At 50.8% G+C, this 15,724-nt stretch overlaps 1 protein-coding gene across 5 annotated transcripts in view; it reads left to right on the top strand.

The window, feature by feature from the left end:
• Positions 1-15,724, top strand: part of SMG6 (SMG6 nonsense mediated mRNA decay factor) — a 243,067-nt gene that overhangs the window by 203,319 nt on the left and 24,024 nt on the right. For all 5 annotated transcript variants that reach the window (XM_015118204.3, XM_077969801.1, XM_077969800.1 and 2 more), the window contains one exon: positions 12,855-13,031. In XM_015118204.3, the coding sequence (XP_014973690.1) occupies positions 12,855-13,031 (177 nt within the window). The remainder of the gene's footprint in view (positions 1-12,854; positions 13,032-15,724) is intronic.

Here is a 15,724-nt window from a genome sequence, read left to right as displayed (position 1 = left end):
TTAGGAGTTCAAGACCAACTGGGGCAACATGGCGAAACCCTGTCTCTACAAAATATTTAGCCAGGTGTGGTGGCACATGCTTGTAGTCCCAGCTCCTCAGGAAGTTGAGGTGGAAGGATCCCATGAGTCTGAGAAGTCAAGGCTGCAGGGAACCACAATCTCGCCACTGCACCCCAGCCTGAGCGACAGAGCAAGACCCTGTCCCCCACAAGAAAAGGGGAAAAGCAGCTCACAGTTTATCAGTAGTGCAAGGTGGGGACAATGAAAGTAATGCTGTTAAGTCTGTTATTAAAATTGAGTATCCCCAACAGAGATGAGAGGGGATGGGCCACTCTGTGCTCTGCTACCAGGTCACGTGGGCACTCACTGGAGGAGACACATTCGTCTTAGTGAAAGTCTTAGTGAAGGAATAAGCAGGATGTTTAGGAGACAGTTGGAGTGAGGCACAGTTGAAGGAAGTGGGACTGTTTAGCCTAGAGAAGGTGTATAACACAGCAGACCTCACATAATTTGAGGCCAGCCAGATAAAAGCAGGATTAGAGTTTTTGGGGGGTTTTTGTTTTGTTTTACATGGCCCCAGAGAACCAAATTAGAAGCATTGGGAGGCAGATCTGGGTTTAAAAGGTGTAAACATTTCTACCAATTAGAAAAATCCAAAACTAGAATGGCCTTCTAGTAGGAAATGTGTCCCCTTACAGATTCAACACAATAACACCCCTCATACAGAATGGTCAGAAAAAAAGTCCGTTAGTGTAGATAATAAAAATTACTAGCTGGACGTGGTGACTCATGCCTATAATCCCAGCACTTTGGGAGGCAGAGGCAGGCAGATTGCTTAAGGCCAAGAGTTCGAGACCAGCCATGCCAACATGGTGAAACTCTAGCAGGTGTGGCAGCTCGCACCTATAGTCCCAGCTACCTGGGAGGCTAAGATGGGAGGATCACCTAAGCCCAGGAAGTTGAGGCTGCAGTGAGCCGTGATTGTGCCACTGCACACCAGCCTAGGTGGACAGAGAGAGACCCTGTCTAAAAAAAGAAAAATTATATATTTCTTCAATGTTAAGTAATGATTGATTTTAAAAACTACTCCAGGGCCTTGAGTCCTCTCCACCAGAAGTAGTCAAGAAACAGCTGAATCACTGAGGGGTATTTAGAGGAGGTTCTCTTGTGGCTCTGAATGATTATTAAGGTCTCTTCCAACCAAAGGGCAAAATCATTCACTTTGTGACATACACGTAGTGCAGATGTTGAGAGCTGCTAATGGAGTCAGAGAAGATGAATGAAGTGTGGGCCTAGTCCACATTTGCTGAAGGGATACCTGTGTCCTTGGGAGAGGTTAGCACGAGGTTCCTGTGGAGTCCTTTGCTGGACTGAAAGTCATGTGAAGTCAAGGACTGCATCTGTCTTGTCTTGTCTTGTCTTGTCTTGTCTTGTCTTGTCTTGTGTGCCCAGGATGTCTAGCAGTCCCTGTCACATAGTAGGGAGTTACGAAGTATTTGTGGAAGGTAGGCTGGCAGATTGGACAAAGGCTAACTGGCGTCTTGAAGGACTTTTAGGCTGGGCTGGGCGGCTCACACCTACAACTCCAGCACTTTGGGAGGCCGATGCAGGAGGATCACTTAAAGCTATGAGTGAGATCAGCCTAGGGGACATAGTAAGACCTTGTCTCTACCAAAAAAAATTAGCCATTAGCCAGGTGCAGTGGCTCACGCCTGTAATCCCAGCACTTTGGGAGGCCAAGGCAGGTGGATCACCTGAGGTCAGAAGTTTGAGGCCATCCTGGCCAACATGGTAAAACCCCATCTCTATTAAAAATACGAAAATTAGTCGGGCATGGTGGTGTGCACCTGTGAATCCTAGCTACTCGGGAGGCCAAGGCACGAGAATCACTTGAACCCAGGTTCAAGATAAAGGTTGCAGTGAGCCGAGATTGCACTACTGCACTCCAGCCTGGGCGACACAGCGAGACTCCGTCTCAATAAATAATAAATATATATTTGCCAAACATAAGTGGCGTACCCCTGTGGTCCCAGCTACTCTGGAGGCTGAGGTAGGAGGATTGCTTGAGCCCAGTTATTTGAGGCTGCAGTGAGCCTTGATTGCTAATAGAGTGAGACTCTGTTTCAAAAAAGAGAGAGAAAAGTTAAAGACCTTATCAAGCTTAAAAGAAGATGAGGGGGCCGGGAACGGTAGCTCAAGCCTGTAATCCCAGCACTTTGGGAGGCCGACGCGGCTGGATCATGAGGTCGGGAGATGGAGACCATCCTGGCTAACACGGTGAAACCCCATCGCTACTAAAAAAAAAAAAAAAAAAACACACAAAAACATTAGCCGGGCGAGGTGGCGGGCGCCTGTAGTCCCAGCTACTTGGGAGGCTGAGGCAGGAGAATGGCCTGAACCCGGGAGGCAGAGCTTGCAGTGAGCTGAGATCACACCACTGCACTCCAGCCTGGGTGACAGAGCAAGACACTGTCTCAAAAAAAAAAAAAAAAAGATGATGATGATGATGATGAGGGAATGAATTGATTGCTTAAATGTAAAATCACTGCAGGTTGAGGGAGTAATATGTGAACTTTCAGAGGTGCCAGAGGAAGCAGACAGCCTGCAGGGCATAGCAAAGGGGGTTGCCTGGGGACTGAAGTTCAGGATTAGGGAATAATAGCCAGAAGTGCCAGTTGTGATCTTTTGGGGGAGGGGTGGGTGGGCGAGGGTTTGCAAGGAGCTTGGGAAGTATTAAGAGAGATTGGGATTTCATTTTATAGGAAGGCTAAGCCCAAAAGAATTCTCCATCCTGACTTCCTCAGGACCCATCAGCCTGAAAGGAATGAAGGCGCAGTGTACTAGGTCTCTGCCAGGAGCTTTTCTTCTCCCTTGGGCTGAGAATTCTGCCTTCCTGAGTATCGCAGGTCATGGCAGCCGGGGAGGGAGGGGCGTGTGCGCTCTTGATACAGGGGGTCTTTTGATGTATCTGGTATGAATGTGACCCAACCCCCCACCTGAAACAGGGATTTTGCCTTGTTCTGTGAGGAGTCCCCAGGGTCTAGAGGACAGTGCCTCACACACACAGTAGGCGCTTACATTTTGCTGAACTGCATGTTGCCTAAGTATGTTGAAGACTATAGATGTCTCCGAGAGACCACTCTCGTGCCACACGTAGAATAAATACAATTAGGAGCAAATTTGGTAAAGGAGCCTAAACACAAACCTAAGGGGAGGCCTCCTGGACGTGGCTGTCTAGAAGGCAAACAGTGTGGTTCCGGGTGACTAGAGCCCAAAGTTCAGTGCCTCTGGCCCAGAGCTAACTCGCAGTGTAGAAACAGACTGTGTGGATATTTGCAGACTGAGACAGACGGGAGGACTTTTATCCCCAGGGGCTGAGCCTGCAGCCTCCCCTGCTGGTTCAGTAAGTGAGGGCCCCAGCGCCTGTGTTCCAGGTTTCAGACCAGCTGAAGCCAGCCAGACCTGAAAGGCTTGTGTTGGCAGTGCCAATATCCGTCCTTAACCCCTGCCAATGTGGGTGGCTGCTCTCAGAGCGCTCTGCAGGGGAAGCAGAATTGGACTGAAGCCCGAGCTACTGCAGCCTATAGCTTGCTCTCTGTGACGCTCTTGCCGCGGAGAATGTACCTTTCTGGTGCGGCCGGAGCCGAGAGCTCTAGAAAAGAATAGTTTCTGTCCGTGAAGGAGCAGTTCAAGAAGAGCAAGCGTACTCTGTCTGGCTTTGTTTGGAATATCTAAGCTCAGGAAATGCAGGTGGGAGAAAATACCGTACTGGGGATCTTCTCATCACTACTTTAATATTGGGAGACATGAGGCAAGGATCCAGCTGGGTCTTATTTAAGAAAGATACCAGGCTGGACACAGTGGTTTATGCCTGTAATCCCAGCACTTTGGGAGGCTAAGGCAGTAGGATTCCTTGAGGCCAGGAGTTCAGAGCAGCCAAGAGCAGCCTGGGCAACAAAGCAAGACCCCATCTTAGAATAAAATAAGATACTGTTGGCCAAGCAAAGTGGCTCACGCCTGTAATCCCAACACTTTGGGAGGCCGAGACAGGTGGATCACCTGAGGTCAGGAATTGGAGACCAGCCTGGCCAACATGGTAAAACCCCATCTCTACTAAAAATACAAAAATTAGCCCGGCGTGGTGGCACATGCCTGTACTCCCAGCTACTTAGGAAGAATCTCTTGAACCCAAGAGGTGGAGGTTGCAGTAAGCCGAGATCTCGCCACTGCACTGCAGCCTGGGGCGACAGAGCCAGACTCCATCTCAGAAAAAAAGAAAGAAAGATACAGTTGCAGGGTTTGCAGGGCCTCCTCAAACCTTCAACAATCCCATTAGCAAAGGCAGAGCCACCGCCCATACCCCACTGTGAAGGGACCTGATGGACAAGGCAATTGTGACTGTATTCCTGATATATTTACTAGTGGCACACTTACTCCGAAGCCCGGGACCTTGGAGCCTCTCTAGATTACTGGAGTCATGCATGTGTACCTCTTAGTTAGGTCCGGAGTCTTTCTGAAGAATAGGGAGAGGGATTGCTGAAGAGAGGCAAGGTCTTCCCTCCCCTACTTGGCCAGCCCAGTAGCCTGGATCTAGCACCTTAGTTCTGAATAAAATATTTCAGGCCCTGAGTGGTGGCTCGTGCCTGTAATCCCAGTGCTTTGGGAGGCCAAGGTGGGAGGATCACTTGAGGCCGGGAGTTTGAGACCAGCAATATAGCAAGACCTCAACTTTACAAAACAATTTTTAAAAATTAGCCAGGTTCCCGCTTGAGCTCAAGAGGCTGAGCCTGCTGCAAGCCATGATGAGGCCACTGCAAACTCCAGCCTGGACAAATTTTTAAAAAATTTTTTTTGCAGTTCCAATAGCCAGGTAAGCATTCCAGGGCCTCTCCCCTTGGCCCTAGGCTATGTGCCAGCCCCATGCTTCCCACCTTGCCTCTCAGACTGGCTTCCAAACAGCTCAGCCGTGTTAGGCAGTGTCCCTCCCACCTCTGAAGAGAGTGGAGCAAAGAGGGAAAAAAAATGACAGCTGCTCAATTATCGAGCACCTACTGGGCCCAGGCATCTCGCTGAGTATTTGATATGTATTCTCTCTGTCTTTTCTTTTCTTTTTGAGTCACGATATCACTCGTCACCCTGGCTAGAGTGCAGTGGCGTGCTCATGGCTCACTGCAGCTCTGACTTCCCTGGCTCAAGCGATCCTCCTACCTCAGCCTCCTAGTTAGCTCAGACCGTAGGTGTGGTGCACCACCATGCCCAGCTTTTTTGTTTGTTTTTGACACACACAGTCTCACTATGTTGCCCAGGCTTGTCTTACCTTTTTTTTTTTTTTTTTTGCAACGGAGTCTTGCTCTGTCACCCACGCTGGATTGCAATAGCACGATCTCAGCTCACTGTAACCTCCGCTTCCTGGGTTCAATCAATTCTCCTGCCTCAGCCTCCCGAGTAGCTGGAATTACAGGAGCCCGCTACCAACCCAGCTAATTTTTGTATTTTTAGTAGAGATCGGGTTTCAGCATGTTGGCCTGGCTGGACTCTCGACCGCAGGTGGTCCGCTGCCTCAGCCTCCCCAAGTGCTGGGATTACAGGCATGAGCCACTGCACCTGGCCTGTATTATCTTTTAAACCTCAAAAACAACTTGAGCAAACAAAGGCTCAGAGAAGTTAAGTAACTTGTCTAAGGATAAACAGCCAGGAAGTGGCAGCTAGTACTTGAACTCAGGTCTGTGTAACTATGAAGCCCAGGCTCTTTTCCAGCCTCCTGTATTGCCTTGTCTTGCCTCTTGCCAGAATGGCCCCGTTTTTTCTGCTTTATTTACCTCATTACTTCCTGTGTATGCTTCACAACTCCCCTGTTCCCCTGATTCTCCCTTCAGTTTGAACATCATCTCCTTCCTAGTAGCCAAATACCTGTACCTTTTGGGATCTTCAATAACCCTGTCTTGGGACAGTCTCCCCACCAGCACCAGGTCTTGCCATCTGACCACTTGCCAGTTTCCACCTCCCCCTCTCTGAGAGACTTCAGCACACACATGGTGGTTACAGGTGGGAACAGCAAGCATCTGTGCAATGGTGGCTGATGGATAATGGCCCTCGTTGCCTCTAAGAAGAAAACACAGCTGTTGGGACCAGACACATGGAATGATGTGGTTGCTGTGGGGGGACCAATGATGTTAGCATTTCATCTTGTGACCCAATGACCCTTCAGCTAGCACAGGCCAACCATAGGACGAGGGAGGGTTGGATCTGGACACTGGGATTAGAAATGACTGAGAAATGCCGGGTGCGGCGGATCACTTGAGGTCAGGAGTTCGAGATCGGCCTGGCCAACATGGTGAAACCCCTGTCTCTACTGAAAATACATAAATTAGCTGGGCATGGTGGCACGCACCTGTAATCCCAGCTACTAGGGAGGCCGAGGCAGGAGAATCACTTGAACCTGGGAAGCAGAGGTTGCAGTGAGCCGAGATCATGCCAGTGCACTCCAGCCTGGGTGACCAAGCAAGACTCTGTCTCAAAAAAATAAGAAAAAAGGGGGGCCAGGTGCAGTGGCTCACAACTGTAATGCCAGCAGTTTGGGAGCCCGAGGTGGGCGGATCACAAGGTCAGGAGATCAAGACCATCCTGGCTAACACAGTGAAACTCTGTCTACTAAAAATACAAAAAAAAAGTTAGTCGGGCGTGGTGGCGGGCGCCTGTAGTCCCAGCTACTCGGGAGGCTGAGGCAGGAGAATGGCGTGAAGGTGGGAGGCGGAGCTTGCAGTGAGCCGAGATTGCGCCCCTGCACTTCACCCTGGGTGACAGAGCGAGAAAGTAGCCTGTACTTAATGCTTCACATAGAAAGAGGCCCAGCTGTAGCGGGGTAGGCAGAGAGTGAAACCCTGTTTGAACTGATCCCTTGGACAGTATGCTCCAGGGCGTCAGGAGATGCGCCTGGTCCAAGGACGTGAGCTTTTTCCTCATGCTGTCCCCCTTTTCATTCAGCCCCTGCACAGGTTCTTTCTTCCACTCCTCTCTGACCCATGAGCCTCTTTCCCAATTTCATACCAACTTCTTCTGACTCAAAGTAGGCTGTGAATGTCTGTCTCCCCATCCTAAGCTACTGCCTGTGTCTTCAGAGTGACTGTGCATCCTTGTGGCCAGCTTCACTCCTGCCTTGTGGAGTCTGCTTCCTGCCAGGAGGCCCCTCCCCCTAGGAATGTGAATAAACCATTTCCTCTGTCCTCCCAGCTCCAGAGGATTCCCCGTGTGGTATTTTTTATTTCTCGTGTCTGAACTTCCATTGGCAGACCCCTTCCTAGGCTGGCCCACCCCTGGCTGCTTCCCACCCTTCAGTTTCCTCTGAGGGTGAGTAGTGCGTAACTAGAGGTTCCCAGTTTGTGAAAACACATTAGTCGGAGTTAAATTTCTTGTGGCCAATCCTGGAGGTTTGGCTCATTAAAGATGATAATTAACCCATTGCTAATTGACCTCAGAAGCCAGCCAAGCAGCCTGTATTTTACCAGCCTTGGTGTTGGATTTGTAGGCTATTTTAAGGTTTCTTAATAATGCCAGCAAGACTTCACGTTCCTGTCTGCATCTTATTTGCTCTAAGGACATTCTGTAAAATTAACAAGCTATAAAGTTTGATTGAAGGTTTCAACAAATGTGAGAATAATTGGCTCCATTTAGAGAAACAAGAAAAACAACCTGTAAACTTGAGTTTGTCAGGGGAAACCCATGTGATTGTTCTGTTTAACCAGAGGAGCAGTAGCAAGCTGGACTGTTAAGACTAGAAAAAAGAACTGGCTTATAGTACAAGTTTAAACTCCGATTTCTACAAACCAAAAATTCAGAAAAAGAAATTTTGCAGAATGACTAGTAACCATGGTTGTGCCTTCCAAGAGGGCTGTTTGGAGAAAACGGGGACCAGGTAACGACAGAGCGAGTCCCTCACTTCCTAGAGCTTGCATCCAGGGTCCTGGCTCTCCAGGCCTTGCTCATCAGTATGTGATACCTGGTGCTTAATTCCCATTCTCTGTCTCACCCTCCCTTCCTTCCATAAAGAGCAGATAGCTCGTTTTCTCTCCCCAACCCACTCCCCCACCCCAGGCATCTCTGTCCACACTGTGCTTGTTCCCTGCTGAGTAGCTGTGAAGAGTCACCAGTTTTCAGAGAACGCCATTTTTCTTTCTTTTTTTTTTCTTTTCTTTTTTTTTTTTTTGGAGACATAACCTCGCTTTGTTGCCCAGGCTGGAGTGCAGTGGTACAATCTCAGCTCACTGCAACCTCCACCTCCCAGATTCAAGTGATTCTCCTGCCTCAGCCTCCCCAGTAGCTGGGACTACAGGCGCGTGCTGCCACACCTGGCTAATTTTTGTATTTTTAGTAGAGATGGGGTTTCACCATGTTGGCCACACTGGTCTTGAACTCCTGACTTCAGGTGATCTGCCCACTTTGGCCTCCCAGAGTGCTGAGATTACATTCGTGAGCTACCGTGCCCAGCCAAGGAATGGCGTTTTTCTTTACTTCTCCACCTTTCCACCTTAAATACCCCAGAACAGTAACCCAGTCTTCTCTCTTGACCTAGAGGTTTTCTCCTTTGTTCCTCACTCCCCTTAGCTCCAGCCTCTACTTACCCCATGCTTACATTCTCTCTCTCTAAGGAACTGAGCCTAGGAGAAGACAGCCTCTTGTATCGCCTCTCCACATCTCACTTTCAGTTTTCCTTTCTGCTTGGTTCTTTGCGTGTGGACTTGATTAGAGTGATAACTGGAGCCCTGAAGCTAAAGGTTTCAGTTCCTGCTGCCGTGGTAAGCTGCCTCCGGCAGTCTTCAGGGGAAGGGAAAGGGGCTTTCTTTCAGCTCTTCCCTGACCTAAAGCCCCAGTTTTCTTTCCCAAGCTGATTGAAGTGATTTGTATCTGATATTTTGTCAATTAACTTGGGAATTCTTGACAGTCGCCTGCACAGTGAATCTCCCTCCAGAAAGGCCAGGACTGTGACTGAGAAGGTACACCGCAGAGGTCCGTGGGCTCCCCAGGGTGTTCCCTGGCTGGCAGCCCTTTTAGTCGCCTCTAGCCCCAGTCCAGCCCCACGTGCTAATGCAGCCCAGGAAGGGAGCCTCTCCCACCCAGCTCTTTCTCCTCTGGAGGATCCAGAGTTTGCCCCCAGAGCTGCGATACACATGCCACTTACATTCTCTGTTTTTCATTGATACAGAGTGGAAAAATGTGCTCACGAGCAGAGTTACTGTGGGATGATGTCACAGACTTCATCTGGAGTCCTTCCTCTCCAAGCAGGGAGTCCAGCTTTAACCCCTGTCTTACCAGGAAGTCCTCCTAGACCAAGCAAAGCTCATCTTGGAATTGGCCTAGGCGGTGATTTAAAAGGCTTCTTCCATTATGAAGTCTCTTATTAACCATGTTTAAACTGTTCTGTGCTGTTCTTTCCCTGACTCAAGTGCTGGAGGCTTTGTCTAGGAGAATGTTCCCATAAGTCTCCTACAGAACTCCGGCGTCAGGAGAGCTGTGGTCCTCTTCCCAGTGGGCCTGTCCCCCACGTTAAGGCAGAATGCTTTTGCAGACAGGCCAGTGAGCTACAGACAGGTTTCTCTGTGCCTCTGGGCAAGCCCTGGACATTCTGCCTCTCAGTTTCTCCATCTCCTAAAGAGCTCAAACTTCGCCCTTCTCACTCCCACAGTACACTTTACACAGCTTTGACCATCCTCCCTGCTGCTTGGATTGCAAAGGACAGAGGACACTTTTCCAAGACAGACAACCTTGCTCTCTCCAAGCAGGTAGAATCCTTTTCAGGCCTGTTAACACGCGGTCAGAGACCCCAGTGGATCACAGCCTTTTGCATATCAGCCAGCAGTGTCCTTGTCCTAGAGGAGGAACTAATGGCTATGGCAGACACAATCCCCAAGGAAACCAACTTCCTTCTGAATGGGTGGAAGTGAAAACCAGGAGAGGGCTACTCCTCGTTGCTTGTGTGTCCATGGAATAGACAATTCCCACTGACCCTGTAAGGATGTGCTGCAGGCGGCCTCAGGATGTCCACATCCCTGGGTCCTGCTGTGCCCTGGAAATCCCCATCTCCAGGAGTCCCACGTCCACACATGTGGCTTTTCTCCCTCTCGGCCGGGAACCACGCTTTCTTAGCCACTCAGCGTACCACGTAGCCCATGCTCCAGCGGCAGCAACGCTCCTGCCCGCCTGTCTGTGCATGCACCTGTGGCACACTCCTGTCCTGGGCAGGTTTCCTCTGCGCACTGAGCAGGGGTGCCGTTGTACCTCTCATCGTCCAGGTGAGGCCAAGGACCATTGTAAGCTTTTCCTCTGTCCTCTTCTCACCCCTTAGCTCCCCTCTCCTCTCCATTCAGTGGCAGCAGCCTCACACCAAAAAGGAAAGTCCTGGACCCGTTACATAATTCTCCATAGTGCAAGCAGTAGCTGGGGCATAAGGTCAGAGGTCGTGGTGGGGTCAGGTGGCTGACACACACTGTAACGACAAGGTGGTTAAAATTAGACCACAGAGAGGAAACTGGCAGTCTTGTGGAAATGCAGAAGTTTCCTATGCAAGTGAGAGGCTGGAGATGCAGGGAGCCACTGTGCGTGCTGCCTGCCAGGCTATTACTCATTTCGGCTCTGTTCTTTAATGCCTTTTAGCCCCTGCTTCTGTATTTCTAGCCTTCCTCATCACATGTTTGAATACACGCAATGGAACCATGGTTACCTGCCCTGGGCCAAAACAAGCTTTCCTTCTCCTTCACGGAGGTAAGCCCAGGACCGGGCACCCCAAGCTCAAGGGGCCGAACTTTTTCTATGCCCTTCTGGGAGGCCGAGAACCTTTTATGTCAACCTCTCAGGTGAAGGTGGTCAAAGTACTTAGCTTGAGATTCCAGCCTATAATGGTAACAGGGCCAATGGTGAGAGAAAGCAGAGAACACCTCTAGACGGGGTAGGAAAGCGGGGTTGGCTTTTGGTGAAGGTGGCAGAGGATGCAGCCACGGAGCACACAGTTGACTGGCGTGTGCCGCAGTTGCCTGGGCAGCCAGCCTGCAGAGCGGTGCTCATTTATTTCCACTGTCTTAGAGAACATGGGTCATGCCTGCTTCATCTGCTGTCTGTGGTACCCAGCTGAGCTTCCCTGTGCTGTCTTTACTGTGAGTCTACTGTGTGCACAGCTTGTCCTTACAATTCTTGCCAGTGACGTACAAAAACGATGAGATTTAGGCGGCTTTGCCACCAGATGGGTCGCTGTCCACATGAGAGAGAGAACACCTGCACCTGTAAAATGATGATCAGTTGTCTCCAGATTAGTCCTCCCTGTGTGCTGCAGATAGAAGGGGCCTCTTTTTTTTCTTTTTTTTCTTTTTTTTCTTTTTTTTTTTTTGAGACGGAGTCTCGCTCTGTCACCCGGGCTGGAGTGCAGTGGCCGGATCTCAGCTCACTGCAAGCTCCGCCTCCCGGGTTCACGCCATTCTCCTGCCTCAGCCTCCCGAGTAGCTGGGACTACAGGCGCCCGCCACCTCGCCCGGCTAGTTTTTGTATTTTTTAGTAGAGACAGGGTTTCACCGTGTTAGCCGGATGGTCTTGATCTCCTGACCTCGTGATCCGCCCGTCTCGGCCTCCCGAAGTGCTGGGATTACAGGCTTGAGCCACCGCGTCCGGCCAGAAGGGACTTCTTAATGTGAAGTTCTTTTCACATTAAGAAATGAGGATGCATTAAAAGAGAGGCCGGGGCTAGTCAATGAGGATGAAGGGGCCGTCCCGTGTGGCACATCTGGCCACTGATGTGTGTTTCCCATGTGGAATGGCCTTCAGCTTTCAAGCTCCAGATCCAGCAGGGCCCCTCTCCCTTGCTGAGCACTCAGCCAACAGGGAGAAGAGGATGCTGGAGGCTAGAGATGAAGAGAAGGGCACAAAGGGGCAAGCATGGCGGAGAGTGCAAGCCAAGCAGACGGGTGTGCAGGAGAGGGCATACGTGTGTGGTGCCTCCGGGAGGGGGCCCGACAGGTGTGGAGGAGAGGGCATGCATGTGTGGTGCCTCCAGAAGGGGCCAGACTGGGGGACGGTGGACCCTTCATCTGAGACATTTACACATTTGACTGTTGCTCAGGATACTGAGTTTCATCTCAGCTAAATCAGCCCAGGCTTCTCTGACAGCATGACTTGTGTGCTCACATGGCCACGTGGGAGCGGCTTGGTGTAAACGTCAGAAAGAGCAGAGCTTTGGTGAAACATCCCCACTTGTCTCTCTCCTGACAATTTCCTGCCTGACTCCAGTCTCTTGAGCATGAGGAGCTCTTAGATAGGGCAGGCACCTGTCAGGGGAAGTCCAAAATGATCTGGTTGAAATGAAACAGCCAAGAAAGCCCTTAGCATTCGTTTTGCACTTGGGCTGAAAATTCTCCTTTCGGGAGTCTGGAGCAGGGGTGCTGGGAGAGGCGTGGAGAGTGGCAGCGAGGGGCCCCAGAGAGCTCTAGGCTGTGAAAGTACTCCGCTCTTCCCTCTGCTGATTCTAGACCAGACTTAGAAGAATGTCATGTATTCTGTTTTGTATCAGGACTTTAGTCAAATAAATGTAAGGCACCTGTTACTGGTCCCTGGGGTTGTCTGCTGCCCCAGAGATAACCTAAGGAGAGACTGTGGGACCTTCCTTCCCTCAGACAGTCTTGGTCCTCGACCTGCCCTGGGCCCTCACTTACCACCTGACATGACCTGGTGCCCTCCACACCCTGTCATTCATTCTGACCCCCTTGCCTGGTAGCTTTGACACACTTCCCCTGTGCCCCTCAGCCGGCAAGCAACATCTCGTCTCCATCTTCCCTTTCAGAAAATGCTGTTTTTCTTCTCTCCCTCTCACCCTGTAGGTTATTGCAGCTGACTGCAAAAGGGTCACAGTGCTGAAGTATTTTCTGGAAGCCCTTTGTGGACAAGAAGAGCCTCTGCTGGCATTCAAGGGTGGAAAGTATGTGTCAGTGGCACCCGTCCCAGACACCATGGGAAAGGAAATGGGAAGCCAAGAGGGAACACGACTGGAAGATGAGGTACTATGCAGGAAGAGCCCGCTGTGGCAGAGGGAAGGCCCCCTCCCCATTCTACCCGTGGCTTCAGCTTCTACTCCTGCTTATTTATGAGCACAGAGAGCAGTGTCTGTGTTAATATGACCAGCCACCTTCTTGAGAGTGTGCTCTCCTGGTGCCCCTTCCTGCCAGTCCACCCCAGTGCCTCCATCCCACTCCGCTACAAGTTCCAGATGCTTCTTTTAATGCTGCATTGAGGAGAAGGGAGGAAAAGAAAGAAACAAGGAGTTGAATAATGTGCAGCTCTCGAGGCTTAGGAAAGGGAGAGAGAGGAGGGGTCAGGATCAAGTTTATAGATGTGTGGAGCCCAGTGCAGCACAGGCCTGAACTCCAGCCTGCAGCACACGTACAGGAAGAGCTGACATTGCTGGCCCTGTGTGGAAAATCACCCCTCCCCCGGCCTGCCCTCCCTCCTTGTTCCCTCCCTCCCTCCTGCACATCCTGATGTGATTAAGGAATTCTCCTCTTGTTTGTTTGCCCTTGGTTGTTCCTGTAGCCCTTGCTTCACTCCAGACTCGTTGTGTGTGTCTGTGTGTGTGTGTGTGTGTGTGTGTGTGTGTGTGTGTGTGCGCGCGCGCGCGCACATGCACGAGCCTGTGTACCCGCCCCTGCAAAACTCCACTGGCAGTTGCCCTGCCCTATATATCGCTATTGCATATACGTGTCTTTCTGGGGGTGATTGTTGATGTGGGTTTGTGTGTCAGTTTGAGTAAACACTGCTGCCAGCTTCCCTGCTGTCTGTGGGTTCTGAGTGGATGTGAGTGTGATGTTGTTGGAGCATGTATGCATTTAGTATCACTGCCAGCTGCCCTGCTGTGTGTCTGGGTGTGGGTAATTCTGTCTGGGTGTGTGTTCACACACACCTCACTTTTGCCTGAAGGTTGACTCTTTTTACCACACAGTGTTAAAGACAGGAGACTTAGGTGGGAAGGAACATGGGACTAAGGGAAGGGACGGAAGCGATTCTAGCCAGGGGCCAGGTCACCCATAGGCCAACACAGTCATTTGGCCCGCAGCAGTCTCAAGCGCCCGGTAGAGCAGGGCGGGGTACAGGGATGAAATCAGCAACAGGCCAAGGAAGCCAGATGTCAGCTGGAAGCTGTCGTTTGTGATCTGAAACAGTGATAGAGCAGCCACCTTTGGATCAGAGACGGAGAGCAGCAGAGTCTTGGACTGGCTTCATTAGAATAACTGGAGAGCCCCACCCCACCCCTGGTGACATAGAACTCAGCTTCCAGGACAGAGGTGGTTCCAGGGATAAAGCTGAGCCTGGGATTCCAGACTCTCCAGATGAAACCTGGGCAGGGAATAATGGGAAAGAATGAGCTGTTAGCATGGGAGGGGACAGCAGGCTTGCTGAGCTGGCAGGGTGTCCAGGCTTCAGGCAGGGCAGAGCAAGTGCCACCCAAGCCCTGGGCACTTTGTGGGGAAGCAGCGGTGGGCAGTGCCTCCATCAGCTATTTCACCCGCACTTGAAGGCTGAGGGCAGAGCCAGGTTAGTCCCAGGCTTGCCCCAAGATGCCCTCTGGCCAGTGGAGCCTGCAGTGCCAAATACAGTGAGGCAGGTGGGGCCCAGAGAGGGCCACAGCATCGAAGCCAGAGAAGGCCTTCTCTGCCCTCACAAGGAACAGATCACTTCTCTGGTCCCAGATCTTGGTAGTGCCACACTTTTTTTTTCTCGTTCTAAGGCTTATTGACCAGACAAAGGTTGTGACCCCCGCCAGGCTGCCCACTTCTTCCTTTTCCCACGAGTCTCCTGGGTTCCTTCATGTTAGTGGCCTCTGGGAAACTCTACTTACCCTAGTCTGTGTAATTTCATAACCTTGCACTTCCTCGTTTACTGTGAGAGCTGAGCGAACCTCAGACAAGCCTCTCTGACCCTGTTTTGACCTCCGTCAAGCTCACTTCAAGCCCCGTGATAACTTTGTATATCCCTAGTCAGAGCAGGCAGAGGCAGTGTTTCCCCACGGGCTAGGCAGGCATTCTGTCCCACTCACTGCAGTCGGGGTTAACCCCATGAACAAGGAAGTGAATGCGCAGTTTTCCTCCTTTCCATGGTCTGGGCCTCTCTGGATGTGAGTCCTGTGGCACTGTAGCATGCCTGTGTCAGATGAATGGTGACTGTGGACAACATCCCAGACTCCTGACATCTCTTAGGATAGTGACAGTTCTGGCCTCATCCTCAGATCTCATCTCTCCCCAAACTGCGAAACTGAATCACTTCAGCAGATTGGGAGAGGTAGGGAAAGATGTTTCTTCAGACATTGTTCTTTGTGAATAGAACACAGTTTAGTTGCTTCGGGGTGTTACCAAAAAACCCCTAGATTCTGCTCCCAAGACAAAGTATACCTCTGTCATCTACCCAGCCCCCCACCTAAGTAATCCCTTTCAGTCAAGCTGGACAGTTAGAGGAGAGAGCAGTCTGTACTCAACAGGTCTAGGGTGGCCTACAGCAGGTCTAACAATGCTGAGCCACTAAGGGCCGGATCTGAGCTTATGGTCTAGATTCAGGATGGCTTGGCTCAGTATTACTGGCAAGAGCATAAACTTCGGAGTCAGATTCACTTGGGCTTGAATCTCTGCTCTGCCTTTACTCGCTGTGTGACCCTGAGCAAGGTGTTGACTTCTGAACCTCAGTTTGTTCATGTATAAGATAG

The sequence above is a fragment of the Macaca mulatta genome, chromosome 16 (genome assembly GCF_049350105.2).
Source record: "Macaca mulatta isolate MMU2019108-1 chromosome 16, T2T-MMU8v2.0, whole genome shotgun sequence".
In the NCBI taxonomy this organism is placed as follows: domain Eukaryota; kingdom Metazoa; phylum Chordata; class Mammalia; order Primates; family Cercopithecidae; genus Macaca; species Macaca mulatta.
Note: the sequence above shows the minus strand (reverse complement) of the source record. Positions and strands in the feature narration are given on the sequence as shown.